The following is a 15,348-nucleotide window of genomic DNA, read 5'->3' as shown; positions in this document are numbered from 1 at the left end:
AAGAACACCAGGGGGTGCTGAAACATGTATATCCGGAATATCTAGATTTTTTTCCAAATTGAAAAATTCAGTTTTAACTGATCTCAGAGAAATGTGATCTTTATATTTTGTTCGGAGTAAGGGCTCATGCACACGAGCGTATGTATTTTGCAGAACGGAACATCTGGCCCCTAATAGAACAGTCCTATCCTTGTCCATAATGCGGACAATAGGACTTTTTTTGTGGAGCGGAAATACGGACATACAGAAACTGAATGCGCACGGAGTAACTTCAGTTTTTTTGCAGAGCCATTGAAATTAATGGTTCCAAAAAAAAAAAAAAAAAAAAAAAAAGGACACTGAAAGAACACACGTTTGTGTGCATGAGCCCTAATGCTCCTCCTGTTATCAATAGGCCTAAGATCTAAGGTCAAAATCGGGGCCCTTTTTCATAAATAGAAAGTAAAATGCTGTTCCCGCTCATGGAGACGCGGAAGCTTTACACAGGCACTGTTATGGGGATGGCACTTGTAAGGTACTCTAAATGGTACCATCAGCCTTAGGGCTTGTTTACACGAATGTTTTTTTTGCGTTCAGTATACGGAACCATTCATTTCAATGGTTCCGCAAAAAATAAATAAAAAATATATACTACAATATATGCCATACGGAAAAACGGAACCAGAAATACTACTGAAACAAAAAATAAAAATAAAGAAATTGATCCGTTCAAAACACTGACAAAGCCATACGGCCGTGTGAACGAGCCCTTAGACCTTGTCCACACTTTGTTTTTCACTGACGTGTGCTGTCCGCATTTTCCATGGACAGCACACGTACCAATTGATTTAAATGTATCTGTTAACATTTCAGCACTTATTTTTTTACTAACCGTGGGTCAAAAAAATAAATAAAAATCACGGAGACATGCACTACTTTGATCCGTGATGCAAACCAAGCACGCTCATAGAAGTATATGGGTCAGTGAAAAATCAGACGCACCACTGATGGCATCCATTTTTCACTGAAGACTGATAGGATATTTTTGGAAATTAATTTTCAGCTGAGCAACATCAGAACTACGGACGACACCCAGAGCAACTGCGGATGAAACACGCACGCTTTTTTATGGATGTGTCACTGCCACGGAAATGTGGACGAGGCCTTAGTTGACATTTCAGCCAAAAATAAATACAAAAATGTCACCTAATGATTCATGTGACATGATTTGCGATGTATTTTGGGTTGTATGGTCCAGATGGGCCCCACCTCCAAGCAGCAGATGTGCGGGCGAGCACCTGTGCGCGCTCCCCCGTACAGCACTGCGACTTGCTGCATCCTGCTGCTATCGGTAAGTGCAGATCCCTCATAGGGAAGTATATTGCGGCAATAAAGTATTATCTTGTTGTACCATATGCATCACATGGTTGTGTAGATACAGGAGACATCTCAAAGTTCACGCTTTCCTATCACGTGTGACGTGTTGTGCACCTCTGTACCTTTCAATACGAATGACATTTTACTAGTTCCACAGTCACCTGACCCCCGGGTACACGGCAGGCCTCTCCTAAACCTGGCAACTGTATGGCCTTCCGGGGGGTCCCTGTGTTCATGCAATCAGTTGCTATACTATAGCACCGCATACCTGTTGTGTAATGAGGTTTATTTCTTCTCTTGCAGACCACCATGATTACATTGTGCTGGATGACAGTTTGGGTCACCTAGACTCCATGTCAGTATGGTAATGCATCACAGAAAGTTCAGTCTGCCCTATAAAGTCATTCACACAAAAACTTTTAGATCGGTGGGGGGTGGATGCAAGTGCTGAGAAAGCGTGCGAGCGAGCGCCAGCACAAGCAAGAGAGCGCGAGCAAACATCTATGGAGCCCCTCACACAATATGCACATGCTTCTCTCACCCCGTTCTAGAGATGGATGGGAGTCTGACATATCAATTTTTTTTGAAACGTTAGTGACCCTTTAAAATCTCATCCATGTTGCGGCTACTGTAGATTTTCTGCATGCAATTCCAGTGAGGATTTTCCCCAACGTTTACAGTGTGGCCATAAGGTTAGACTAGGGTTTGACCACTCGAGACCGGTCCAGCCATTCATACACAGCTTTCTGTCCAGTGTTCTCACCCTAGTGCGGTTCTCTTGTAGACTGCAGCAGGTTGTGTGCAGTTAGCTCGCAGGCTGAGACACTCCTATACAACTTGCATAACAACTGGAACAGTGCTGCAAAAATTCTGTGTATCCCAGCCTTAGGCCTCATGTACACGACCATGTCAGTTTTGCACTCCGCAAACCACGGATACACAAGATACAGACGTGTGCATTTTTTGTTTTGAGGATCCATTGACTTCAATGGGTCCATATTTTACCTTTTTGGCTGCAAAATGTGGATCACATACCCATTAAAGTCAATGGATCCGCAAAAAAGACAGATGCAACACAGACGGTACATACTGTCTTTTGCAGCTCTGCGATTTGTGTACACGAGGAATTGGATCACATCTGCTTTTTAATTCCAGGCGGAACAGACGGTCGGCGTTCACTGTATCCGGCATAGACTGATACCACCGTGCACCACTGGTGATAGGATCCGCAAGGGAAACGCACGCTTTCTGGCATATATGCCGGCTCTCGGCCATACAAAAAAAAAAAAAAAAAAGCTGCGTGTAGTATTTTTTGTCCGTCCAAAAAGGCATGTATGCCAGAACACACTCCGGGAACTCAAACCGCAGATGTGAACCCGGCCTTACAACACACCAGGAAGAAAATGTAAAATACAATGCAAGGGAATGAGGGGGGTTGGCGAGGGATAATCACATGATTGCTCAATCCCTGGTACTAAATATATGAACCCTGCACAGTGCCAACATATACTACAGCGCTGTATATAGATAGTCACCATTTACATAGGACTGTCATTTCTTTATCTTGGGCACCCATATTAGGGCCAAGTTCATAGAAATCCAATAAAGCTACAAGTATACACCTGAGCTGCAGTACCTGTGTAATCAAACACAACTTTCCCACGGTGCTGATCGGTGGGTAGTGGCGTCGCTAGAGGGGGGCGAGGGGGGGCAATTGCCCCCCCTATGTTGTCCCTTGCCCCCCCAAGTGCCCCCCCGCTGATTCCCCCGAGTGAATACTAATGAGCGCTTCCATTATGGAAGCGCTCATTAGTACAGAAGGACCAGGAAGTGGTGAACGCTCTGTACTCACCACTTCCTGGTCCTCGGCTGTCGGCTGTGCAGGGCTGCGCACAGCGTGAGGTCGCTCTGTGACCTCACGCTGTGCGCGCCAGTTTAGAGCACAGTCGACTGAGGAGGGAGAAAATGGCAGGCGGCGTCCGTCCAGGAGCAGGAGAGGTAAGTGTTTTTTATTTTATTTTATAAAAAATGTGGCTGCTGGGGGCATTATGGGGGCTAATAGGAGGCATATGGGGGCTAATAGGAGGCATATGGGGGCATTTGGGGCTAATTGGAGGCATATTTGGGGGCTAATTGGAGGCATATTTGGGGGCTAATTGGAGGCATATTTGGGGGCTAATTGGAGGCATATTTGGGGGCTAATAGGAGGCATATGGGGATAATAGGAGGCATATGGGGATAATAGGAGGCATATGGGGCTAATAGGAGGCATATGGGGCTAATTGGAGGCATATGGGGTCTATGGGGCCAATTGGAGGCATATGGGGGCTAATAGAGGCATATGGGGGCTAATTGGGAGGCATATGGGGGCTAATTGGAGGCATATGGGGGCTAATTGGAGGCATATGGGGGCTAATTGGAGGCATATGGGGGCTAATTGGAGGCATATGGGGGCTAATTGGAGGCATATGGGGGCTAATTGGAGGCATATAGGGGCTAATTGGAGGCATATAGGGGCTAATTGGAGGCATATAGGGGCTAATTGGAGGCATATAGGGGCTAATTGGAGGCATATGGGGGCTAATTGGAGGCATATGGGGGCTAATTGGAGGCATATGGGGGCTAATTGGAGGCATATGGGGGCTAATTGGAGGCATATGGGGGCTAATTGGAGGCATATGGGGGCTAATTGGAGGCATATGGGGTTAATTGGAGGCATATGGGGGCTAATAGGAGGCATATGGGGGCTAATAGGAGGCATATGGGGGCTAATTGGAGGCATATGGGGCTAATTGGAGGCATATGGAGCTAATTATAGGCATAATGGGGGCTAATTATAGGCATAATGGGGGCTAATTAGAGGCATAATGGGGGCTAATGAGGCATAATGGGGGCTAATGAGGCATAATGGGGGCTAATGAGGCATAATGGGGGCTAATGAGGCATAATGGGGCATAAGGGCTTATAATGGGGGCTAATGAGGCATAAGGGCTGATATGGGGGCTGATATGGGAGTGATGAGAGGCATAATGAGGGCTAATGAGAGGCATAATGTGTCATCCACAGATCCCCCATAACAGTGTGTCTTCCACAGATCCACCATAACAGTGCGCCTGTGCACTGACGAGAGACAGAAAGAAGGGGAAAGAATCCGTGGAAGCAAGCAGAGGACGGCACAGCAGATGACTCAATAGCTTCGTTTGTAAGTAAATTGTTTTATTATAACTGTATCCCTGCAGACCGCAACTCTCTCGTATTTTGTAATCTTATTTCTATATACTTATTTTGTTTTTGCCCCCCCATTTTTGACTGTGGTATCTTTGTGCCCCCCCTATATATTGTTCCTAGAGTCGCCACTGTCGGTGGGGGTCTAGATCAGACCCCCAGCATTCAAATATTGATAGCCTAGCCTAAAGATGCCCATACAGACCAGATAAGATTCCGGTGGGAACGGCCAAATATCTTCTGTGTATATAGGGGTGTCCTGGCCCTCCCTCGATAGCAGATGTCGGGGGGGGGGGGGGGGGGGAGGAGAACAACACACCCTATCCTTTGTCCCTGCCGGAGTCTGGCAGCAAGTGACTCCCCTCTCCCCAATGAAAACGTATGTGAGCTCACACGGCCAAGTCTGTGGATGGGCGAAAGGGAGGGGAGTGGGGTTGGGACGAAAAGCTGAACGCAAGCCATTGTTTGTGTGCTCGGAGTTTAATAAGGGGTCTTCGAAAAACCCTTTAAACATTAACCCCTTAGTGACCACTAATACGCCATAGGGGATTTTAGCTAAACAGCTGGCTTTAATCAAATCATTACATGTACCAAAATTGGTGCATTTAAAAAAAACTGGAACTGGTCCTTAAAAAAAAAAGATATATATATATGTATATATATATATATATATATATATATATATATATATATATATATATATAACCTCATACAAGTACATAAGAGTTATAGCTCTTAGAATTAGATTTATTTATTTTCTTCTTCAAAAAGTGTGTGGTCACTAAGGGGTTAAAATAAATGGCTAAAATAAAAACAGAGGAGACTTAGATCAGATACGAGAATGAGGCTGGAGCGGCTCGTGATCACAACAGGAAAGATGAATAACCTTCAGCATCATGAACAGCACAAAGCGCAGCCGGCGATTTCACAATTCTAGGCAAGAATCACATGCTGCGCCTTCATGCAACTTTGTGTTTACAGTATAGACAGGAACCTATTACCCAGGGAGGCAGCTGAAACTTTAAGGGCAGGTTCACACCGTTTGGAGGAGGTTTTGAGTCACATTTTCCTGCAGGATTTTCAGCCAAAGCCAGAAGTGGATCCATCGGGAAGAAGAAGAAGAAGTGCAAGTCCTTCCTTTATACTTCTGATTCCTGAAACTTTACCTCCACTATTACTGATAGGACAGCTGGAAGTTTAAAAGGGGTATTCCAGTAATGTAACGCATAGGGCATAACCATTAGATAAGGGGCTCCCTGAGGACACCGTACCCTGTGGATCCCCCCCAAAACAAACAGCGGAGCCAGTCGGGCTGCACGCACGCAGTTACATTCATTTCTATGGGAGTTCCGGAGATAGCGGAGGGCTGTACCCTTGCATGACTGGAATATCCCTTTAACTACACTATAAGGCCTCATGCACACAACTGTTTCGTTTGTTTGTAGTCTGCAACCGCGGATCCACAAAAAACAGAAGCTGCCGGTGTGACTTTCTGCAGTTTGCGTAACAGAACAGGCGGCCCATTGTAGAAATGCCTATACTTGTCCGCAAAACGGACAATAGGACATGCCATTTTATTTTTTGAGGGGTCACGGAACGGAGCAACAGATGCAGGACAGCACACAGCCCCATTGAAGTGAATGGATCCACAACTGACGGTCGTGTGCGTGAGGCCTAAGGTTGCTTTCACACTGTCAGTGTTTGGTCAGTGATTTCAATCAGCGATTGTGAGGACAAACTAGGAAGGGAGCCTCCACAGACATAAGGTATAATGCAGTGAAATAGCTAGAAATGACTAGGCCCCACAGCAAATTTTTTGAACGGGGCCCCCCTCAGCAACTTCTTTACAACCCCCACTCTTGTGGCTAGTGGAGATCATGCTCTCAGACCAGGCCCGGCCATTTCCTACACGTATATACACTGTACGTCATGTCATGTACAGACCGTGTGAACTAGGCCCTTACCTATGGGGGCAGCTGGAACATTTCAGCAGACTCAAGTAATAACAATATGCTATTTTGTCATAACCCAAACTGCCCAACGATAAAGCCACCCTTTCGGAAAGGTTGTCCGATAACCCAACCCTGACACACAAATCATTAGCGTACAGACCTAGAGAACATGACAATTTATACAGATGAAGTAGAGCTGAATTTGTGACACAACAGATGCTTTTGCGCATCACAGTCTAAAGTATAAAAAAAAAAATAAAATAAAAACACACACACACACACACACACACACACACCTCAGCTCTGCTACATCCGTATAGCAACAGTTGTCTGTAGATACCTAGCAGAACTTGTCATGTAACTCGTCTTTGTGCGTACAGGGATAACGCCCTGAGTTACTAGAACGTAACAGCTTTGTATAACACATTCTGATCTAGTACTGAATTGTGTCAAATGACAAACTCAGCTCTGCTACATTTGCATATTCTATATAGATACACACCATCAGGAAAAACATTGAGACACTTACCACAAAGACCAAGCTGAGGAAGACCAGGAAGGTCTTAGATGTGAATACCCCTAACCCCATGATGAGACTGCTTCTCCTCCAGGGTCTGCAGCAGTAATAAAGCCTCTGGATCACACATGACCATCCCCTTGACTCAGCAGTCACATGCTTCCTCCATCCGCCCACTTCCCCGCAGGTACAAAGGGCGAGTTAACTCTCAATAAGCCGCAGATTTTTTAAGGCTGGGTTCCCACTCTCAGGGTTTTTTATGGAGTTTTTGAAGCCCTGATCAGGAAGGGGATTCAAAAAGAGAAGAAGACTCCGGTCTGCCTTTCTAGGCCCCCTCCTCCATCTATGATCTGTCCTTGGCTTAGACTTTAAAAAATGCATGAAAAACCCTCCGTCCTTTTTTTCTCCTTAAACGTCCCTCTTTTTGGTCTGAGGTATAGATTTGCATTCTTACATTTACAATATTAGTCCAGAAAGTGTTTGTCTGGTTCCCCTCTGTCTATTTGAGCCCGCTTTGTATATTATTTCATTATTGGATGGAATTAGAATTTTGAAAATTTCTATATTCAGATAAGGCTACTTTCACACTCGCGTTTGGTGCGGATCCGTCATGGATCTGCACAGACGGATCCGTTCAGATAATACAACCGTCTGCATCCGTTCCGAACAGATCCGTTTGTATTATCATTAACATAGCCAAGACGGATCCGGTCTTGTACACCATTGAAAGTCAATGGGGGACGGATCCGTTTTCTATTGTGCCAGATTGTGTCATAGAAAACGGATCTGTCCCCATTGACTTACATTGTTGGCCAGGGCGGATCCGTTTGGCTCAGTTTCATCAGGCGGACAGTAAAACGCTGCAGGCAGCGTTTTGGTGTCCGCCTCCAGAGCGGAATGGAGACGGAACGGAGGCAAACTGATGCATTCTGAGCGGATCCTTATCCATTCAGAATGCATTAGGGCAAAACTGATCCGTTTTGGACCGCTTGTGGGAGAAACGGAAAGCCAAAACGCCATTGTGAAAGTAGCCTCAGCTTTGCACTTTGGTGCGCTAAGAAAACTATTAAAGGGTATAAATATAGAGGAAAAATGGACTTTTATACAATGAACCATAAGTGTCCCTCTTTGACCGTCCAAAAAGTTGGGAGGTATGATGCAGGGGTGTGAGGTCTGATTTAGGCTAGGTCTACACAACGACATTTGTCGCACTAATGTCGCACGACAATTTGTATAATGGCAGTCTATGGTGTCGCACTGCATCTCGAATGGATTTTCTGCGACTGTTACGTCGCAGTCGCAGCATGTCGCATGTTGCAGTGCGACACCATAGACTGCCATTATAAAAATTGTCGTGCGACATTAGTGCAACAAAATGTTGCGCGACAAATGTCATTGTGTAGACCTAGCCTTAGGGCCCTTGCACACGACCGTATGCCCTCCAACATATACGATCCGTGAGCGGGGCATATGTCCCGGAGCGGCATTGATCGTGCGCACGGGAGCGCACAGCATCATAGATTACAATTGTCCCGCACTCATATGAGGGCATACGGTCGTGTGCAAGAGGCATTATTGTACAAGTGATACTTTTTCATTTGTGCGCCAGGGGCTACATTACTGACTTTGTGGCATCAGACTAGTGTTGAGCGAACTTGTGTTTTAAGTTCGGCGTCTAAAGTTCGGGTTCGGGTTATCGAAGAATCGCGTTATGGATTTTGCTACCACGAACCATAACGGAATTTAGAATCAATAACGCGATATTTCAATGACCTGAACCCGAACTTTAGACACCGAACTTAAAACACAAGTTCGCTCAACACTACATCAGACACATGACACCACCACAGTCACAGGGGCGCCGGACGATTTATGCAATTTAATGTGAAATAACCTTTCATGTGACTTCATGACAACAAAACAAAAAAAAGAAAGGAAAACAAAAGAAACAAATAGTAACCAAGGAAACAACATATCTAAGAATTCCATTATGGATTCCGATACCACGGACCATAGGTTATTAGATAACCCGAACCTTGTACGCCGAACTTGAAAACAGAAGTTCGCTCATCCCTGTTCACAACATGTACGAAAATGTAAACATTTTAAAATACATTGGGAATCGATTCTGAAGGGTGTAACGCTAGTTTTTGTCTTAAATAAAGTCACAAAGGCCTTTCTTGTGACTTTAAACGACCGTGTAGCAATATTGTTGCACGGGGATTTTTTCACTGCGTTCAGCGCTTAGCGTCGCGAAAGAGGTGGGGCCTGACAAATGAATGCGGAAAACAGTCGGGGCTGGAGCAGTTTATACACTTGGCAAATGAACTGTTGGAAGTGCACCTAATTTATGACTTGGTGCACACTTCATCATCAGGGCTCATGCACACAAACGTATTTTCTTTCCGCGTCCGTTACTTTTTTTGGTGGACCGTATATGGAGCCATTCACTTCAATGCGTCCACAAAAAAAACAGAAGTTACTCCGTGTGCATTCTGTTTCCATATGTCCGCATGTCCGTTCCGCAAAAAAATAGAACATGTCCTATTATTGTCCGCATTACGGATAAGGATAGGACTGTTCTATGAAGGGCCAGCTGTTCCGTTCCGCAAAATACAGAATGCACACGGACGCCATCCGTATTTTTTGCAGATCCGTTTTTTGCAGACCGCAAAATACATACGTTCGTGTGCATGAGCCCTTAATCAGGCGCATCCCCTGCCAATGCAAATAGGAAACAAAGACCTACGTAAAAATCCGGTCTTTGTAAGCCCCCATTATTCTACAGCAGAAAAGAAACAATTCAGAAATACGAAATTGCTTCAAGGGCTCATGAACATGAATATATTGTAGTCATGTCCGTTCCGCAAAGAAACGGAAATGACTCCGCGTGCATTCCGTGTCTGTATGTCCACATGTCTGTTTCGCAAAAAAAAATAGAACATTTCCTATTATTGTCAGTATTAGGGCTTGTTCACACGACCGTGTGAAGCCCGTGCTGTGGACCGCAAATTGCATTAACTTGAATGGGTCCGCAATCCCTCCGTTCCGCAAAAAGATAGAGCAAGCTCTATCTTTTTGCGGTGCGGAAGCACGGAACGGAACCTCAAAAAGCACTCCGCAGTGCTTCTGTAGTGTTCCGTTCCACACTGTTCCGCATCTCCGGATTTGCGGACCCATTGAAATGAATAGGTCTGCATCCGTGATGCGTAATGGCCACGGAACAGGACCCGTGTATTGCGGATCCGCAAATGCGGTCCGCAATACAGGCATGGGCTTCACACGACCGTATGGCTTTTTCAGTGTTTTGCGGTCCGTTTTTCACTGATCCATTGTTCCGTTTTCTTTTGTTTCCGTTTCTGTTCTGTTTTTCCATATGGCATATACAGTAATTACATAGAAAAAATGGGGCTGGGCATAAAATTTTCAATAAATGGTTCCGCAAAAATGGAACGGATACGGAAGACATACGGATGCATTTCCATATCTGTTTTTTTTTTTGCGGACCCATTGACTTGAATGGAGCCACCGAACGTGATTTGCGGGCAATAATAGGACATGTTCTATCTTTCAACAGAACAGAAAAACGGAAATACGAAAACAGAATGCATACGAAGTACATTACGTTTTTTTGCGGAACCATTGAAATGAATGGTTCCGTATACCGGGAAAAAAATGGTCATGTGAAAGAGGCCTTATGGACAAGGATAGGACTGTTCTATTAGGGGCCAGACCGCAAAACAACAATGGTCATGTGCATGAGCCCTAAGGCCTCGTTCACATTTCCGTTTTTCACTGATGTGCTTTGTCCTCATTTTCTGTGGACAGAACACATACCCATTGATTTTTATGTGTCTGTTCATACATCGGTATTTTTTACTGACCGTGAGACATGCGCTACTTTGGTCCTGGGGCTTGCGTGAAAAATGCATTGTATCCGGATGCCTTCCGTTTTTCAAGCAAGCCCTATTCACTTCTATGGAACCAGAGATGCATGAAAAATACATAATAAAGAACGTGCTATATTTCCTGAATGCAGAGACGATGCGCAAAGAACGACGCTCACATACGCATTTCAGTCTGGATGCTGTGCGATCACTACGCACTTCACATCCGGACAGAAAACTCACTTGCGTAAATGAGCTCTAGGGGTATGTTCACACGCTGCCAATATCTGCTGTGTATTCCGAGGGAGAAGCCGCTGTGATTTCTACCACGGTTTTTCACGGTGAATGTCTCAAACCTGCTTGTAGTTTAGCCGCATTGAATGGAGCTAAACCGCCGTGGCTTCTAGCGGTGCCTGTCTGGACATCGTGGCGTAAATGCTGTGAACTATCCACAGTAGAATTGGGGCAAAAAATCTGCAGTGTTTGCAGCCGCCGCGTTGTGGATTAGAGTCTAAGGCCACCTGCACACGCGTGTAGGTGAACGCACGTAAGATCCGCACCAATTTCCGTGTGGATTTATGTGCGTTTCTGCAGCATATTCGCACCAAAATCCGGATATGTGCGGATTTGATGCCGTTTTACCGCAGATCTCACCCTTTCATACAAAAGGGTGAAATCTGTAGCTACAACTGCAAACATAATTGACATGTTGCAGATTTAGAAATCCGCAATTCGGGTCGATTTCCTTACTTTACTGGTGCTGTAATACGCTGCGTTTTTTTCTGCACGCTGTATGCAGGTGGCCTAAAAAGATGTCATCCACACATAGTGGAAAGATTCTGCTAAAAATTCAGCACACAACTTGACATGTGGTGCAGATTTTAAATCCACAGCATGACAATTTAGGCTAGCTGCACACGGTGCGGAGTACGTGCAGGCCTTCCACATGGATTCTTGAGTGGAAAAAACACAGCTTAAGGCCTCATGCACACGACCGTGCCGTTTTTTGCGGTCCGCAAACCGCGGATCTGCAAAAAAGGAAGCCGCCCGTGTGCCTTCGGCAATTTACAGGACGGTCGGCCCATTGTAGAAATGCCTATTCTTGTCCGCAAAACAGACAAGAATAGGACATGCTATTTTTTTTTTTGGTGGGGCCACAGAACGGAGCAACGGACGCGGACAAATCTGATTTAGATTTTCTGTTGCATGCTAAAAAAAAAAGCTAGTTGGCACGTTTTTGCAATGCGGTTTTTGGCTGCACAACTTGTCTAGGGGAAAATCTTGATTTCAATGTCTTGCTGTGTTTTTGTAATATGGATTTTACTGTGCAGTCAAAAAAGTCCCATGTAAATACAATTAGGGCATGTTCACGTTTGTATCAGGAAGCTGAAAAATTTAGGGATGGAATTTGCATAAAAAAATCCATTATTTTCTGCACTTTTAGATTTTGACGCACATTTGTATTTCAATGGAATCATAATCTGCCTTGGGGGAAAAAGCAACATGTTCTTTCTTGGTGTGGGTTCCAATAATAAATTCTCCTTGGAATCAGAGAAAGGCCTAAAAACCACATCAAAATCTGCACCAAAAAGTGCTTTAAAAAGAAAACCACGTAAAAAAAACACAGTGTGGAAAAAACATATAATCTCCTGAGGGTGAAGATACCCTTAGGTAATGGGTGCCAGTTGACAATACAGCAAATCGATCGTTGCTTGAAGGCCTTGAAATGGCTTTTAGGCTGGTAATCGTCCACTACAGCAGGCCCTTGGGGGGGACAGAAGAACCAAAATCCATCATGTATGGACGTACCCTAAATGGGGGAACACTGGAACGCAATGATGAGGGTTGGTTCATACATATCCACCAATTTTTGGCCATGAGAAAGAAGGACAGGAGTGTGGGGCATGATGGGGCATTTGTTCTATGCCCATTCTCAGGATCCATTGTTCTCTGGCTTCAGTCCGGTGACAAGACCCCCATAGGTGACTTAGCTATGGAGACAACCTTATTGCCCCTATAACAGAACCCACCACCCAAGACCCCAAAACAGCTGTCCATACTGTCGCTATAACAGAGCTGAATTGCTCCTGCCATGCCCGCCTAAAAGAACCAGCCTCAGTGCCCCCATAAATTAGCTCACCATAGTGCTCCATATCATTCCCAACTGCAATACCTCCATAACAGATCCAGCCTCATTTCTACGCTAAAGGTACCGTATCAGCCACAATGCCTGCATAAGAGTGCCCCTTATAGGAACAACCATTCATGATATGCTCTCCTCCATGCCTATGCACTATCGTCTATGTGTGGACGAGAATGTCTCACAATGATTGGCGGTAGGTGGAGAGCTGAAAGATCAAAGGAGGTTGCAGGCTCTAAACTTGGCCAAAGGACAAGACCTAAACGTTAAAGGGGTTCTCCGGGAATTAAGAAAGTGAAAATACTTGCATATTACTTCATTATAAATATATTCCCAAGTACCTTACATTAGTAATAATGGCTTGTTTTGTCTGGGGTGCAATCATTACGGAAAAAAAATGGCCGCCATTCTATTAGTACACACAAAACCTGTCCTAATTACACAAGAGGACAAGTTACGCTGAGCTAAAGAGCTGCCTCATCCTCTTCTTTACTTGTCAGGGATTATGATCCTGAATACAGTTTAATATGGTCATCAGCTGAATCTCTTCATTAATGGAGTTCATAAGCAGATGTGGCTAATGAGCAGCAGCACTTGTATGCTTGTATGTGTGTACTAATAAGACAGCGGCCATTTTGTTTCTCCTAATCATTGCTCCCTAGACAAAACGAGCCATTATAACTAATGAAAGGTATTTGGGAATATATTTATAATAAAGTAATATTTACGTATTTTCATTTACTTAATTCCCGGAAAACCCCTTTAATGTGGCCAACAGGAAAAGTTTCCACCTGTCTGAGAAGAAAGCCAAACAGTCAGGACCCACCATGTGAAATTTTCTCAAAGTTCTTCTGGTGGTTTACTACACCATTATCTGATTCCACAATCGCTGTATATTGCCACAGTTCCTGGTATCCAGGTGTCTTAGTTCCTGGTATTCATTGTTTTGGTAGCCCATACTTGGGTATCCTGAGGTTTGAAGACCATGGCCATACTGTGCAGAGGCTTGATGGTCCAGTCTGCGGTGTGTACTGGTTTAAAGCTCCAGTACAATTTGGAGAACCAATACCTGATGTCCATTGAGTTATGAACCTGCTGATTTGTTAGCACAGCACCTGAAGTTCAGTGACCTATCAACCTAGTTGTTCTTTTGGTGGCCCAGTCACAGATGTTCTGGAGATGTAAGGCCTTGCTGTGCGGTGGTTGGATGGACCAGTGTCTGTTATTTTGTGCTCATTTGTGTACAATACATTGGTGGTGCAGTCCATAGTGTTGTTTGATGTGTTGATTCAGTGCTACGTGGCCACACAGCAGAGTAGATATACAGGGGGCAGTTGCAGGTGTATCCTGATGACTAAGGGGGCTCAGGGCCTCTTTCTTATACGAAGCCACCAGTATTATAACTGGCAAATGGTAGGCAAATGGGAGTCCCTGTTGTCAATGATTTCTTACTCCTTTGCCCTCTGCCCCAGTTTCTGGAGACCATCACTTAAAGGGGTTGTGTCATCTGGCACTTTGATGACATATCGCAAGGCTATGGCATCAAAGTCAGATAAAGTATTCATACCCCTTGAACTTTTCCACATTTTTTCACGTTACACCCACAAACTTTTAAATGTATTTTTATTGGGATGTTATGTGATAGACCAGGGATGCTCAACCTGCGGCCCTCCAGCTGTGGCAAAACTACAACTCCCAGCATGCCCTAATAGGTGTAGGCTGAACAAGCATGCTGGGAGTTGTAGTTTTGCAACAGCTGAAGGGCCGCAGGTTGGACATCCCTGTGATAGAACAACACAAAGTAGCAAGTATGTGTAAAGTGAAAAGAAACTGATGCATGGTTTTCAACATTTTTCATAAATAAAAATCTGGAAAGTGTGGCGTGCTGTCACGAGGGTGTCAAGAGCCACGCCTGACTCCGTTGTACCCGGGGTCAGGAGGTCGCAGCGGTTGGCTGCACGCTCTATGTCAGATAGGGAAGTTTCCTTATTGTAGCTTTCTGGGTTTGCTTTACAAACCCTTTTGGCTCACTCAGGGATCCGTAGCTCCTTCTCTCAGCTGTTCCTTGTCCAGCACTCCCAATCCTCCTTATATTCCCCTCTCCCACTTCTCTGGTTGCCAGATATAGAGCTTCCTGCCTGGACATCTATTCTGACCCATTGGAGCTGTGTTGCTGCGTTCTCTGAGTGTTGCCTTAGAACGCTACCCTCCGGATCCCTGTTGGACCTTTGTGGACAATTGTTGCCGTCCACCTGGGTGTTTGTGTTTGTC

At 44.9% G+C, this 15,348-nt stretch overlaps 2 protein-coding genes across 4 annotated transcripts in view; one reads left to right on the top strand and one right to left on the bottom strand.

Moving 5' to 3' along the window:
* LOC122924846 (tetraspanin-36-like) overlaps positions 1 to 7,212 on the bottom strand; it is a 28,196-nt gene extending 20,984 nt beyond the window's left edge. Inside the window, exon 1 of the mRNA XM_044276333.1 lies at positions 7,063 to 7,212. Within this exon, the coding sequence (XP_044132268.1) occupies positions 7,063 to 7,122 (60 nt within the window). The 5' untranslated portion in view covers positions 7,123 to 7,212. The remainder of the gene's footprint in view (positions 1 to 7,062) is intronic.
* The window catches only part of CFAP53 (cilia and flagella associated protein 53), a 147,867-nt gene that overhangs the window by 103,373 nt on the left and 29,146 nt on the right, over positions 1 to 15,348 (top strand). Inside the window, exon 1 of one of the 3 annotated variants that reach the window (XM_044276330.1) lies at positions 7,288 to 7,484. The exons of the other annotated variants lie outside the window; for them this stretch is intronic. The gene's annotated coding sequence lies outside the window, so the exon portion shown is untranslated. Of the gene's footprint in view, positions 1 to 7,287; positions 7,485 to 15,348 lie in introns of those variants that run through there. 3 annotated transcript variants of the gene reach the window in all.

The sequence above is a fragment of the Bufo gargarizans genome, chromosome 1, assembly GCF_014858855.1.
Source record: "Bufo gargarizans isolate SCDJY-AF-19 chromosome 1, ASM1485885v1, whole genome shotgun sequence".
NCBI lineage: Eukaryota > Metazoa > Chordata > Amphibia > Anura > Bufonidae > Bufo > Bufo gargarizans.
The sequence above is the reverse complement of the archived record's forward strand: the minus strand, read 5'-3'. Positions and strand labels throughout refer to the sequence as shown.